At 44.3% G+C, this 15,843-nt stretch overlaps 1 protein-coding gene across 4 annotated transcripts in view; it reads left to right on the top strand.

The window, feature by feature from the left end:
- Positions 1–15,843, top strand: part of DOK5 (docking protein 5) — a 232,362-nt gene that overhangs the window by 156,647 nt on the left and 59,872 nt on the right. For all 4 annotated transcript variants that reach the window (XM_053926002.2, XM_024559408.4, XM_053926003.2 and 1 more), the window contains one exon: positions 13,349–13,456. Coding sequence is in view for 2 of the 4 variants with exons in the window: in XM_024559408.4 (XP_024415176.1) it covers positions 13,349–13,456 (108 nt within the window). In the remaining 2 variants the exon portion in view is untranslated. The remainder of the gene's footprint in view (positions 1–13,348; positions 13,457–15,843) is intronic.

Below are 15,843 nucleotides of genomic sequence, written 5' to 3'. Positions count from 1 at the left end.
CCTGTTCCCTCCCCCTTCCTCCTTCTCCCCCATCCCCCTTCCTTTCCTTCCCTCTACCCCACTTCCTCCTTCTTCCGTTTGCCACTGCAGATTGACGATGTCTTTCCAGTGTGGTTACAGCCTGTTTCTAAGTATAGGGATGTATTTATTTTAGTTTATAGGGAAATATAGTCATCTTGAGGTTCTGTGGGTTTGGAACAAAAACCCACTGATGTTTTAAAACATTGACCTGACAGATAGTCACTGAAGGCTTTCTCTGTGGTATAGGAAACGGCATTTTGTGGAATGCACTTTAAAAGAAAGATGTGGTTTCGTAATTGTTTCTTCTAAAAGAATGACTCTCAATATAATCTGAATGTTTGTACTCTACATATCTTGGATTTTTTTAAAATCTTGTATAAAGATGTTAAGGCTTGTCTGGAAATGTCAGACCCATTCTGAGGCATTTTGATATCCAAGGGCAAAATATATGAAATTCTGGAAATCTCATGAGTTCTGAGTATGAATTTCTCCCATTAATTTATTCACTCGGTCATTCAAAAATAAAGAAGTGAAGACTCTAATGCTCTCCTAGACCTTGAGGATTCAAGGTAATTAAGGTAAAATATGATTTATTTTTGTTTTTATACTCTGAGGAGGAAGGGAAAACAAATATACAGGCAAATAAATGAGCAAGATAATTTCAGGTATTGATTTGGAGATCATGTGTGGGAGTTGGAGGTATATTAGATTTGGTAGGTGGGGCGGAGTCTCTGAGGAGGTGACGTCATGGCAGATTGTGGGTGCATTGATGGCTTCAGTGACCTCCATGAGCTTGACCCTGAAACTTGATTGTCCGCCCCTGCCCTGACTCTGGCCTTGACCATGTGAGCTGACTATTATTAGCACACTTGACATACACAGAGGCTTATGAAAGCACTTACAGACTTCTGATTCTAGGACTAGTGAATAGACATACCTTCCCCCTGTTCGTTCTGCTATGTCCCACTAAAATCCCTGGACGTTATGTATAAATTATGCAGGGCCAGGCATATATATTAATATAAATCAAGCCCCGAAAACTCTGACAGGTGGAGAGAAGCAGACCGACTTGGGACCTTGGGATTGGAAGAACAACACACGGTGGCGACTTTCCTGGGTTTCCTTTGGCACCATTTATCCCAGACTGGAGCTAAAGAAGCCAGCAACCTGGAAATGCCAATGGGTACCAATGAAAGTCCCAAGAAAACCCCTTTTCCTGACCGACAGACCGGGCCAGGAAAATGAAGCAGCCTAGCAATGCCTAAAATGACTGCTCTCCATCAGCAAAACCCCACCCTTGCCCCCCCTGCCAGGGAGGGCTGAGTGAGGAGCCTAGACTTCCACGCTTGTGAGAGTCCGCAGTGAGTAAAGTAGCTGTCCCTGTCCCCTTAGGTGCTGTGTCTTGGCGTTGCAAATTAAACTGACAGAAGACAGCCTAACGGGAGAAAAGGTGTACACATTTCATTGATAATTTTACATTCATGGGGACCTGATGGAAAAGATGTGACAATGGAAACACTGGTGAGGTGCAGGGTTGTGTACCCCATTTCAACAAAGGGTGAAAGATTGGGGCGAGGAGACCAGACAAAGGAAAGGGACTTGGAGCTGCTGGGGGTGGTGCGTTATGGGGAAGAGACTAGGAAGCGGACAGTAGATCAGGGTTGCTCAGTACCTTTGCTACACAGACTCATCTTCGCGCCATCTCTGGTCTCCCTGCTGTGAGAGAAGGAAGCGCCTTTATGAATACAAGTCTGTGTCACACCGTTAAAGGGAACTAGATACCTTGTGTTTCGTCAGAAAGGGGAGGGAAGAGAGCTCTTTCTGTGCTTGCTGTTTCTCAGTTGCCTTCAGCTCAAGGTCATCCTCGTGCCAAAGTAGCATATTTGGGGCATGGTGTATTCTGATCCCTTTCAAATGTGCCAGGGTGTCACTCCACCCATCAAAGCAGTGTCTATGAAGTCCAAGTGGGGAGCCAGGACTTGCATCAGCTGGTTATTAGCCCCCCCACCCCCTGCAACACGGTGTCAGAGGAGACCATGTGGGGAGCCTGGACCTGCACCCTCACCCAGCTGTGATGCAGGGCCAACCCCTTTCCCGGTTGGGGTGCTGTCAGAGGAGGTCGTGTGGAGAGTAGGATTTTCACCCTCCCCTAGTGTGGTAAGGAGACCCCCCCCCACTCAGCAGTAATGAAGGGCCCCCACAGGTATGAACAATCTTTCTGCTTCTCTCTGTCTTCTGCTTGCCCTGTGAGAATATGCCCCGTGGTGCAGAGCTGAGTCACCCCAGGTGAACTCAAGACAAACTCAAGACAACCGTGACTCGACTGCTCAGGCGTGCAGGAGTCCAGCCGTGATGGAGAGGCCAGGTCAGATCAGTAGAGCTGCCTCATTATCGGTCATCGTGGTGGGAAGTGCTCAACGGTTGCTGTGTGGGGTTGCCGAGCTCCAGGGGGATGCTATGCAACCATAGCTAATGGATAGAGAAGGTTCACCCGGGACGTGAAGGATGCGAAGGAGGCTGCCCTGTGAATAGCAGGGGGGACAGGCTTCTGGCAAACTCTTTCTCATCAGAGGAGCATGTACTATTTTGGAGGCTGCCGAGTCACAAGCCAAGCAGGCATCGATGGGAGGCGAGACCTGACCAGTGGGCGGGGTCAGGTTACATAGGGCCCGGCTGTGGAACGGTTCCTGAGACTTGGTGATTTTGGTTGGGGGGTCACTCAAAGACCGCTTCGGGGGTCCCTTTGGAAGCCGCAGTGAGATTGTTTCTTTTTAATTGCACCGAAGACTGATTGAGTGCGTACGACTGAGTGTCTGCGTTCTGCAAGTATGCCCGTGATCATTTTCTCCCCGCGCCAGGCGTTGTGCCAGGGGCTGCAGAAATACTTGTCTGTCTCTGCACGCGGGAAAGTGGGTCTGGGGACTTTGCTCTGCACACTGCTCTTTCTTCAGTGCTTGGAGCAAGACATAGTACGTGCTAGATATTCAGTAAATGTGTGCAAAGTGAATGAGTGAATGAAGGAATCAGAAGGTGTGTTGTCCTTTGCTGCATGCGGCTCACCACCCAGTTGGATGGTATGAGCTGCCAACCACTGTGGAATGCTTCGCAAGCAATGTAACTTCTTTACATGCACTGATTCACCCGTTCTCACGATGGCTGAAGGGGAAGATAGTAGTATTATCCACTTGAAAAGTCTGATAAAATCTTGTACAGTTGACCCTTGGATGTCACGTGTTTGAACTGTGTGGGTCCACTTAGAAGCAGATGTTTTCCGATACTGTAAAGGGATTTTCCTTATGATCTTTTGATGATATTTTCTTTTCTCTAGTTCATTTTATTGTAAGACTACAGTATATAATACATATGACATGCAAAATGTGTGTTAATCAACTCTTTATGTTACCAGTAAGCGTCTGGTCAGCCATAAGGTGTTAGTTAAGTTTGGGGGGAATGAAAAGTTATACACAGATTGTTGACTGTGCGGGGTTTGGCGTCCCTAGGCCCTGCATTGTTCAAGGGTCAGGTGTATATACAGGCTCATCTCTGCATAATTGCATAATCATCATGTTTAACATAATGTTTATATAAACATAGGTGTTTAACAGGCGTGGCAAGCTCATTATACGCTCGCTCACACTGTGCATCTTCCCTACAAGTCCTGGCCCTCCTCCAGGCATGCTCAGTTCATGGAAACTCCGTCCTTTCACTTCCTAGAACTAAAAGTCTTGCAGTCTGCCTTGACTCTTTCCTCGCTCTCTTCCCTACATCCAATCCCATCAATAAAGCTATTGGCTCTACCTTCAAAATATGTCTGGATTCTGCCCACGTCTCATCCCCTCCCCCACTTCCTCCCTGGCCCAGATCACCATCCCCCTGACCGGTTTCTCTGCCTTTAGATCCCCGCAGTCTATGGAATACAAATTGGATTGTGCAGGGTGGGGCAAAAGTAGGTTTATGAACCACTGTTCATATGGAAAATAATATGATGCTTAATATATAATAATACAAGAATAAACTTTCACATACAACTGTAGACTTACTCTTGCCCTACCCTGTGTTACGTCTGTTCAAAACTGTTCATCTCATGTCCCATGTCATTCAGAGAACAAGCCGAAGTGTTTACAAAAGACCCAGAAGGCCCAATCTGACCCCCTCTCTCCACCACCATCCCTGAATCTCCGGCCTCTGCTGGCCTCCTTATTCATCGTCCTGCCACCAGGCAGATGTCTGTGTCGAGGCCCATGTTTTGTCTCTTTTGCCTATCGCCCTCTTCCCCTGTCTGCCCACTCCATCTACCCCTCATCTCTTTGTCTCTTTCAGGGCTTTGCTCAGCTGCCACCCTCTCTCTGAGAACTCCCCTGATTATCCCCCTTTTAACATCAAAATACCCACTGCTAGAATTTCTATCCACTTTCCTGGGTTTATTCTTGTTCATGGTACTTAACAGCATAAGACATGTGACCTGTGTACCTTAAGACACACACACGCATGCATGTACTCATATGTGCATTTCCCATGCACACATATTAAAGTTTGATTTTCTCCTGTGAATCTGTCACTGTTAATTTGACTGTTAGCCCAGCTAGAAGAGATTAGAAGGTGGGAGGAAGAGTATTCATTTTTTTTAGCCCCCGCAGTAGCAAGAAGAGTTCTTGGCAGATGCCGATTCCATGAGAATTTTGCACAATAACATATTCTTTGCTTGATCGTTACTGAAGTCTGCCTGTTTGTGTATTTGTAAGGGAGGAGTATGCAAACGAGGAAAGCAGCAGAATAAGACTAAGATGGTAAGAAGGGACAAGTTCTTGCAGGTCCTGGAATGTCTTCTCGTGGCTTTGGCTTTTAGCCTGAAGGCAGAAGGCAGCCCAGAAGTGTTTTAAACCCTGGGTTGATGGGGTCACACTTTGAAGATCACCCCACATGCGCTGCAGGACACGGAGTGAAATGCGGCAAGCATGAAAGCAGGGGGGCTCGGCCTGCAATTTAGATGGTGACTGAGATTCCGTGGCAGTCCCCAGGGACGATGAAAAGATGCTTTGGGCTTAATTAGAGGGTAAAAAACACAGGATTCAGTGATTGATGGGTTGTGTTGGAAGATAATCTTCAAAATCAGGTAAAATCGTGACATAAAGATACAAAATGGACTCGTTAAAGATTCTACTTGACTCGTTGATTCAACATGAGAACAAAGCAGAATGGTATAACCAGTTCAAAGGCTGGTCTGTAGAGTGTGCACCGTGTGAGAAATGTGGCAGCCGCAGCAGAAGCAGCTTCACGCACCATGGGGGGGAGAGGTCAAGGGAGCCCCTACTGAAAGGGACAGGATTTTCATCCTTATGGACAAGGAGCATTGTGCGTTTTTGTGAGTTAACGGTCTAGAGTGGAGAATATCTCCGACAAACCCGAGGCAGGTCCCCTTGGATGTGTGTGTTACAGCATGCAGAGCTTCCCATCAAAGCACAGGTATTTTTCCCTGTGAGCGTGGGAGGGTGGGGGGGGTGTGGGTGTGAGTGAGGGGAGGTGTGGAAGGAGCGAATGTACTGTAGCTCACAGTCTTTGTCAGAGCAACTGAGCCATAGCTACTGAGTGAGCATGTATGATGGAGCAGAAACGTTAAAAGCCGGAGAGCCCGCTTTTTATACTTAATAATTTACTAGTAGCATTTTCTGTGGCATAAATACTCTTTAACAGCATCATTTTTAATGACGGCAATTTCCAGTTTACAGGTATGCCATCATTAATTAAACCAGTCCCCTGAAACATTTAGCGTTTCCAGTTTCCATGCTGAAGAGCCCCATTCCCACATGTTTGCATAGTTCCTTAATTATTTCCTTGGGGGGAAGTTCCTAGAATTAATATTTCCAGGTCAAAGGGTAGACATAATTCTGCCTCTAGAAAGGTTGTCCTCATTTACTTCATCATTAGCAAAAGCCTGGCTTAGCCGATTTTTTGCCTGTGGGGGCTTTTATGTATTTTAAATCTTCTTTATAAAATTTTTATTTTATGATTCATTATCCTGTTTTTTCTTTTTGGTATTATTTTCTGCAGAATTTAAAATGTTACCTTGCTACCTAGTATGAAACCGTCTTCAAATTAGCATTCCTTTCCTTGCAAAATGAAAGGTGTGCGATGTAAATGATAGGCATGGAATCATGTTGTTTGCTCATTCAAATGATTTTTTTTCCCTCCGTGAACTATAGATTCCGAACCAGCTCGTTATTTTGGTAAATGGAGTTGGTAGCAGCCTACAAGTTACGATTCAAGGGTGCCCAGGGACCCCTCCTTTTATATTCTTCATCTGTCACCATCTGCAATCCCATAATGACAGAGTCACCCCAAGAGCCGGAAAGTTATAACCATCTCGGTCCCAGAGAGCAACCAGGTCAAATTCTTAAGTTGGGAAAGGAGAGGTGTGCAGACGATGGCAGATGGAGGGGGAGTTATCTTCTCGGCTCATTTTCATCTCCTCTTTCTCCTTGGTTAAGATCTCCTCCCCTTTTACTTCCAGATTGCATTATTCTGTGCCATTTTCTGTGGCTGTTGGTCTTAAAATAGCAACAGAAGAACCCCAAGACTCTGGGCAGGCAGCTGGTACCTCTGGCCCGCATCAGTAGCTGAGGTGGGGCTGCGTGTTCCTGGGGAAGTCACCGGTCAGTCCCAGGTGGTGCCCATGCCAGCAGAGAGGCAGGGAGCCAGGACTTCACTGCAGTCTAACTAGTAGGAACAAGAGGCTGAAAGTTCTAAGCAAAGGGCAAGGGAGGCCAAGCGAAACTGAGAAGTTTCAGGAGATGCTTTCAGTGTAGTTAGAAATAAATACTCAGCACGTTTGGGTTTCTGGACTTTCATGAAGGACACTGAATACTTTATCACTTAAGGACAGAGAGCATGGAATTTTTTTAAATGCAAACACTTCTTGCAGATTGCTAAACTACCATGGCATCTGGCGTCCTGGACTAGGGTCTTAAGACTCCACTTTCAGAAATCCTTCATTAAAAACTATCTCTGAGCGCTCGGTGCCAGCGAACGGGAAATCGCAAACGCCGCCCTGGCTCAGCCGGCAGAAGCATCTCTGGACACTAAAATGTCGTGATCCCCGTTCAGGGCACCTACCGAGGTTGTGGGATCTATTCCCAGTCGGGGGGCACATACAGGAGGCAACGGATTGGTGTTTCTCTCTCACATTGATGTTTCTCTCTCTCTCTCTCTCTGTCTCCATTCCTCTGAGGATTAAAAAAAAATCACAAATGCAAATGTCATACTTGAAGTAGCTCTGCTGTAAAGTTGTCGTCCAGATGACAGAGCGTATGGTTACAACTAAATGTCTCTTTTTAGAGTATGTGAAGAATGCAAATAAACCTCCTACAGGCAGCTCCATCCTCAGCCTACATTTGTGCATCCCTAGGAGTCCAACTCTTCTGGGGAAATCCTGGGGTGATGGTTAAGAGCTTGTTCTCCAGAGCCAGGCAATCCAAGGCTGAAACCCTGGCTCATTTCTCCTGGCTTCCTGCCCTTGAGGCAGACTTAGTGAATAACCTCACTGTGGCTGTATTTCCTCCTTGTAAAACAGGGCAGGGCTGGGGGAGGGGAATAATAGCCCCTGCCCCTTAGGGTTGTTTGAAGGGGTAGCTGAGACAATGCACCTAACAGGCTGAGCCTTCCGCCCTGCACCCGGTAGCCCATGCTAGGCACTGATATTAACGTCCTGGATGAGAAGGAGATTTGATTTGTTTAGGAGAGTAGGCAAAAACAAGGTTAGAGCATGAGAAATGAGGCTGCCTTAGCATGCTGTGGCTGAGGATGTATCTTTAGGGGATAATGCTCAGAAAAGAAGAGAAAGTTGGTGTGGTTACAGAAAGGGGGTGCCGGCCAAATGGAAAACAGGCCTAATAGCCCCTTTCTTCCAAGCGCACTGTGACTTTGTAGAATAAGGTAGCTATAAAAAACTAATTATAGCCAAGGGCAGAGATGGGATGCTAAATCTCCGCGGTGAGCGTGCTTAGGGAGATGTCCGCATTCATAGCAGAGCAGGGATTCCTGACACTGGGCAGGGTGGCCAGAAAAGTGGTGGAAGGCTACAAAGGCATCAGGCCAACACTTTGATGTAATTTGATTGAAGTAAAATTTTGACTTGTGGGGAGATGTGGCAAATGCAGGGATTTTCCCCTGGGGCACATTTCTTCCTCTTTTTTCCCTCCAGGAGGGACATGCCAGACAGAGTGTTATGTATGGTCACCAGAAGGTGACCAGAGTTTAAACTGTGGAGAAATGTAGACCACAGGGTGGCAAATTGTGGCGTGTGGCCCTTGTCTGGCCCACTGCCTGGTTTTTAAATAAAGTTTTATTGGAAGATAGCCACACCATTCCCACACACATGTATTCTATAGCTGCTTTCCTGAGTTTAGTAATGGCTACAAAGACTCATGCCATCAGAGACTAAAATATTTGTTATCTGGCTCCTTACGGAAAAAGTTGGCTGGCTCTTCTTACCGTAGATCAAAAGGCCTAAATGGTCACATTTAGTTAGCTCTCCTCTTTTCTTGAGCTTACAGAGTGGCAATATATAATTTTCTTTTAACAGGAATTTGGTGATCAAAATGTGCTTTCTGTTTTCTTCATAACTATCCCCATGCCCTCCGGAAGTTTAATTTGTGACTCTGTTGCTCAACACATTGGGACAGACGACCGATACAATTAGGAACTCTAAACAAATTCTTAATTGTTTTAGCTGCTTTTGGAACTGGAAATCTCAATGGACTAACCAGAATATTCTTTGTTAGGAAAAGATGTTAGTAAACAGTGTCAGGCATTTGAAACCAGAGCTGAGCAATGATGAAGGATATCGAGTTTTAAAGAAAGGAAAGACAGCGAAAAAATAGTCAAATCATTTAAAGGGCGGCGACAATTTAAGGCTGAAAGTGAGGTGTAATGAAACCATCACCGCCAGTGACAAAAGGCACACCCAGGACCATTTTCCTGTAACTCCTAAATCTGGCGGGTGTCCGTCCAGGTTGTCAGAACTGTCTGGTGAGCTTACCTGTTCTAGCCTCCACAATGGCTGGTGAGGATTGACTCCCCTGAATCTGGGACTTTGAAGATACTCGTAAATCCTCATGTTCTGGAAATGTGCAATCTCCAATTAGTGGGCGTTCATCTTTAGCACTGTTTCTTACTTTGCATGCCAGGGGCCATTCGGCCATGTCTGGAGACAGTTTTGGTTGTCAGCTGAAGTTGGGGGGGCTTGCTCCTGGGATTTCTGTGGTGGAGGGCCGGCCATGTTGCCACCAAATGTCCTACAGTATGCAGGACAGTCCCGCACTGCAAAAAATTGTCTCGCCTACAAGGTTGATAGTGCCAAGACTGAGAAACCCTGATGTGTAGGAGGAGGTGAGATTTCTCAACATGAGAATTACTCTGTCATCAAATTCTCTAACAGTATATTTATATATTTATTATTGGATTGCCTATTCTTCATGGCCATTGAAACTCCTCTTTCCTGTTGTGGCTAGGATAGAAGTTTCCTCCTTAAATTAATGTTTTTTTTAAAGAGGTATCGCGCTTATTTTTGTTCGTTTTCCCTTGATTACAAGCCAGGCTGTGCACCTTTTCACTTTGGCTATTTGTCTTTCTTCTGTAGATTACCTCCTCATGTCTTCATTTATTTTTTTTTAAGAGTTTATTTACTTATTTTTAGGGGAAGGGGAAGGGGAAGGAGAGAGAGGGAGAGAAACATCAACATGTGGCTGCCTCGCATGTGCCCCTTGCTGGGGCCCTGGCCTGCAACCTAGGTATGTGCCCTGATGGGGAATTGAACCGTGACCTTTGGTTTGCAGGCCCGAGCTCAAATTAAAAAAATTTTAGTTAAAAAAAGTCTATGGAAAGTTGTAAATAAAAAAATAGTATAGATGGTATGCAGATGTGTTGTTTAAAATATGAAGGAGATGGTTGAATGGATGAGTTTTAAGGAAAGACCTGTCCTAAGCTGTTAAGTGAACGTTATGATTCTCAACGTGTCTTCCTTTTCACCTTTTCACAGTGTCGGTGTTAGTCCAGCTAGTCGCCACACCTTACCACGTTCAGGTCCTGAGTCCCCCTGTTTCATTTTCTGTACACAATACTGAGAGAGTTCGGGTGAGATTTTAATCCTTTGGTGCTACATGGCTTTTCTCGTGTTCTCAGGACAGAAAGTGCATGGCGGTGGAAACTGGGAGTTTACCCCCCTGAGCAGATGAGAGTTTCATCTTCAGTGTGTCTCAAACTCAAGACAGCCGCTGCCACTCCCACTGAGGCCACCGGTTGGAAAGCACACCCCTCCCAGGCCCTCATCTGGAGCAATGGCTGGGGACTTCTTTGTGGGCAGTCCCAGCGGGAAGCGCTGTATTGTCTGAAAGTCATGCATATTTATGGTTGGCTTGCAAATTGCAAACCAGAATACTTGGGGAATGAGTTCAAGAGCAAATTTGTCTGGCGGCACCCCAAGAGGCCCTGAATCAGTAGACCTTGGCTAATCTCTAGGAATATGCATGTTTAACAATCACTTGGAGTGATGTTGGGCCAACTCTGAGAGCCGACCAATTTGTTTTCATCTATTCCACGTTGACTTCCTAGCCAATAGTTACAAGCAGTGTTGCATGTGAATTTGTATGGTGTTTGTGTTTGCAGTTATTTGATGATAACATTGCACGTTTCCCCCTACTACTTAATAAAAACAAAAGAAAACCAAAAAAAAGTGAGAAACAACCCCCCCTAAGCTTAATACGGAGGGAATCGATGGAAACCGTTAGACATACTGAAATTGGGGAATCTTTAGCTTGCCTTCCACAGCCTTTGGACGTAAGCCAGATAAATACTAGTTCCATTGTAAAGAAAATGAACATCAACCAAAAGAGTTAGAAATGCTGCCATTCAAGATGGGGTCCGAAAGTGGAGGCATAATTAGTAAATTTAAACTGTCTAACTCGGTGACAATAATTTTCCTTCAGTACTGGCGTGTTTCTTGCATACCTTTGGCACGCTCAATTTCTAACGCATTTTCTGGGGTGTATACAAAAGAAAGTGGTTGCCAATAATAGAATGACAGTGAGAAACCTATTTTCTACACCTTTTATTTGAACAATCAGAGTGACAGGCATTCTCACTGTTAATTACAGTGATCGGGTGGTTGTCAAGTTTTAAGGGAGGCAGGTGTCTCATCTGCTATTCAGATATAAGTGAGAAGTCGGTGAGACTTCTGTCTGCCAACCGTAGTCCCGAGAACGTTCCTTTTCATGGCTGACTCTCCATCCTGAAACAGAGGCTTGAACTCTTCCCAATGGCTCTTGTAACTTGAGTTCTTAAAGTTACTTAGCGCATGTGGTTACTTAGACTGCGGTCTGTCAGCAGAAGCGGTAGGGCTGGTGAAGCGTGTAGGTTGGCTGTCATTAGATTAGGCTGTCATTTTAAGATCTTGGGTAAATGGCTCGACATTTTTTGTCATTAAAAAAATTTTAAGTACTTTATTTTGAAGTCATTATAAATTCACATTCAGTTACAAGAAAAATTACACATAGATTCTGTACTTTTACCCAGTTTCCCTGGTGGATAACATCTCTGAAGTCACCATGCTATATGATAACCAAGATATTGGCATTAATACAGTCAAAACACAGGACAATTCCTCACCAAAAGGGTTCCCCGTGTTACCCTTTAATAGACACGACCTTCTGCCCGCCCCTGTCCCTAGCCCCTGACAACCAGTAACTGCTTTCTATAGTTTGTCATTTCGAGAATGCTATGAATGAAGTTATATGAAGTTATTTGGGTTTGGTTTTTTCTCCGCAGGCTCATTTGAACTGTTGCAGCATTAATTAATAGTTCATTTGTTTACACAGCTAAGTAATGCTGCAGGATACAGATGCTTGTTTAACCATTTCCCCACTGAAGGGCATGTGGGCTGTTTCCAGTTTTGCGCTGATACAAATGAAGTTGGTCTGAACCTTCTTGTTCAAGTTTACTTTGTGGGAAGTTTGCATTTCCCTGGGGTTGATTCCTAAGAGTGCAACTGCTGGGTCTATGTTGCTTATTTAGATTTTTTAAAAAATTGCCAACCTGTTGCAGAGTGGCTGTACCAGTTGACATGTCCACCAGCGAGGGATGAGGGGTCTAATTTCTGTGTAACCTGTCAGCCTTTGGTGCTGTTATTATTGTTTATTTTAGCCAGTCTGATTGGTGTGTAATGAATGACATCTCACTGTGGTTTTAATGAACATTTCACCGAGGGCTAATGATGGCGAACATCTTTCCACGAACTACTCAGTCATCTGTGTCTCCTCTTCACTGAAAAGTCTGTTTGTGTTTGTTTGGTCCATTTTGTAACTGGATTGTGTCTTTACTGTTGGGACTTGAGAGATCTTTGTATATTCTCGATACTAATCCTTTGTCAGATAATGAGGTTTGCAAATACTTTCTCCCGGTCTGTAGCTCCCTTTCCATCCTCTTAACAGGCTTTTCGTGTAGCAAATGTCAGTTCTGATGACGCACGCAATTTGGCAGGTTTTCTTGTCTGGACTATGCTTCTGGCATGAAGTCTAAGAACTTTTTGTCCAGACCATAATCCCAAACATTTTCTCCTTTTTTCCCCTGAAAGTTTTATAGTTTTGTTTTATATGTAAGTCCATTTTGAGTTAATTATGTGTAAGATAGGAGTTTCAGGTAAAAGTGTTTGTTTCTCCCTCATGGATCTTCACTAATTCCAGCATCACTTGTTTAAGAGCCTCCTCCTTCTCCATTTAATAACTTTTCCATTTTTGTCTCCATGGAATAGCCCTTGATAAATCAATGACTATGCAAAGGGAGAGCCAAAATAATTGATTTTAATTACTGTGTTATTTTACTGATACCTCTGGATATTTCAGAATTGACATGCAGAAGCTGTCTCTTTCTCAGACTGCCAACGAAGTCTTTAGAACATATCAGACCCGGGGTTCCCAGATTTAATTGCATTTGAAAGCAGAGCATGTGCCATGAATGCCTATATTATTTGAAATGATTTGAGATTTTTATCTCTGGGACTTTTTGTCAAATATTCCTACTGATAGTGTTATCAAAACATGAAGAAATGTGCCTTCAAATCCTTTTTTTTAAATTTCAGTAATTGTCAGAATGACATAATACACGCGTGTGGAAACAATTTTGGTTTTTTAAATTTTATTTCCCCAGGCACCATCACATTTATGGCTTCTGAATATTTCACAGGTGAAACTATCAAAAGGAAAACATTTAAATGCAAATGTCATTACATCATATCTGAGTGAGTAGTGAAGCTGAGCGCAGTCTTCATACTTTCTTTCAGATTTATCAGCGATGCTGGTTAGTATTCAAGAAAGCCTCCAGCAAAGGTCCAAAGAGACTGGAGAAGTTTTCTGATGAACGAGCTGCATATTTTAGGTGTTATCATAAGGTAAGACTCCATTGCTGTAGCTTCCAGAAATCTCTTCACAGGTAGGTGACCCAAATTCACTGTGTCTGGAAACCTGTCTAGATTATTTGACCAAAGTACAAATCTTTCTTTTTCCAAGCACAAAACATCTCTGAAATAATGTCCACTTGCTAATTGTTTAAAATAATTGGCTACTAACACTTATGACAGCATGGATGGACCTGGAGAGCATTATGCTAAGTGAAGTAAACCAGGAGGTGAAAGACAAATACCGTATGATCTCACCTATAAGTAGAGCCTAATCAACAAAACAAGCAAGCAAGCAAAATATAACCAGAGACATTGAAATAAAGAACAAACTGATAGTAACCAGAGGGGAGTGGGGAGGGTGATAACAGGGGAAAGAAGGGAAAGTATCATCAAGGAACATGTATAAAGGACCCATGGACAAAGCCAAAGGGGGGATGGATTGAGGGTGGGGAGGGGGAGAGTGGTGGGGGGAAAATGGAGACAACTGTATTTGAACAACCGTTAAAAATGCACAAAATAATAATAGTAATTGCCTAATGTAGAGTCACCTTAGTGGTTTCCTGCTATTTGTTGTTGTTTTCCAACCTCTAGTGTAAGAACTTATCATGTTGTTTTGTAAATTTTCAAGTTGCATAGTAGACCCTACTCCAACATCAAAGCCCCCCGAGGGTAAGGATTGGATCTCATGGAACCTAGCACAGCGCCTGGTGCATTACAGACCCTCATTCAGAGCTTGGGGAGAGGAGACTGCGGTGGGGGCTGGGGGAAGCTGGGAAACAGGTGATTGGTGGAGGAGGTAGAAGTACCACTAGTTTTTTTCTTTAGGTTTGATGAGCAAATTTCATTCAGATTTCCAGTTTCCTTAGCAGTAAGGGTAGTAGTAGTAGTGAGACTTCCTTGCTAAAAATAGTCATTGTGTGTTAACATGCATCATTCAGGAGCAGAAAGTTCAGGTAAATACAAGGTATACTTACTAATTGGATTCACAGATTAGCCACGTCTTTCCCGCTACATGGCAGTATTTCCATGGTCTTTGTTATTGGACAGCCCATGTATTTTCTATTTTCATGAAATTGTGGGAAAGGCCATGGATAATACTTCTTTTCCCCAAGGCTCTGGCTGTTCCTGTATTGGGAAAATGCTACTCTTTTGACTATGGAGGGACCATGCTTATTTTTATGATAGAACATTTTCATTGTTTTAGTTTTTCCATGTTGAAGGTTCTTATCTGCATTTGGTGAGAATTTACCAGGGGGCTACTTGCTATTTATGTAAAATCAGTAGATCCAGCACAGACATGTGGCTAAGTGAGGGAAAGTGGATAATCTCCCCTTTCATGCAAATTCTGCAAAAGTGGTGACTTTGCAGCATCTTATTAAGGACCCGTGTTGACACCTTGGTTTACACAATAAATTACTATGGTAATTTTTTTTATAGCAGCCTGAACAGACTCTCGTTCTGTCTGGTCCTTGTGCGTGGCACTTCCTCGTTTGGGTGGAATCCCACATACATCTGGAAATACCTGATTCTGCACCGTCCCCTTTACCTACCTTTCAGAAAGTAGAAAAATAAGGAAATAGGCTACGCTTTGCTTGCAGACCTATACATACCGAAGAGAAGAGGACAAGCAAGGAATACTTTACAGAAACTCCCCAAACTCAGTCCACCAACGAATGGTGTTGGCTCTGCATTCAATAGGCATAGAGACTCCGAACACTTCTCGAAACCTTTGCCGCTACTGCTGTGGTCCAGGCCCCTAGGATTCTCAGCCCTCTAAGACTCTGTCACATCCTGTGTAATCACATCGTGATAGTCCAGCTCACGGCCCTCAGCCGGGTCCTTGTAGTGGACCCCACACTCACTTGATCTCACTCCCCGCAGCCTGTTTCACATCGTCTGCATCGTTTCCCCAGTTCTCTTTACTCAGGACAGGCGCCCTGGGCTCCTGGCTTCCCCTGGGGTCTGCCGAGCACATCCTACCTTGGAACTTGTTTTTCTCTCCCCTTGGAATCCTGTCCCAGCAAATACTCACATAGCTCATTTCCTTCCTTGGCTCAAGTCATTGCTCGAGTTTTTCTCACAAAATGAAGCCATTTCTTGACCCCATTATTTTAGATGGAATCCTTTGACACCTCCCCCACCGCAACTCCCTTTATTTTTCTCTTTTACACTTAGGTATTTACGTCTTTAATTGACCTCGCCACCTGACCACCATACAAGAAGGTCCCTAAGGGCAGAGATTTTTTTAGGGGGGAAGAGGGGGCTAGGCGTGGTTCTCTATTAGTTATCAGTACCTAACACATGGTACACACTTTTCACAGTATTGGCTGGACTGCAATGAATAATATCAGAAGAAGACACAGAATACATAGAGATGT

This window comes from Desmodus rotundus, chromosome 6 (assembly GCF_022682495.2).
Source record: "Desmodus rotundus isolate HL8 chromosome 6, HLdesRot8A.1, whole genome shotgun sequence".
NCBI classification, from domain to species: domain Eukaryota; kingdom Metazoa; phylum Chordata; class Mammalia; order Chiroptera; family Phyllostomidae; genus Desmodus; species Desmodus rotundus.
This window is presented reverse-complemented; position numbering and strand designations above follow the sequence as displayed.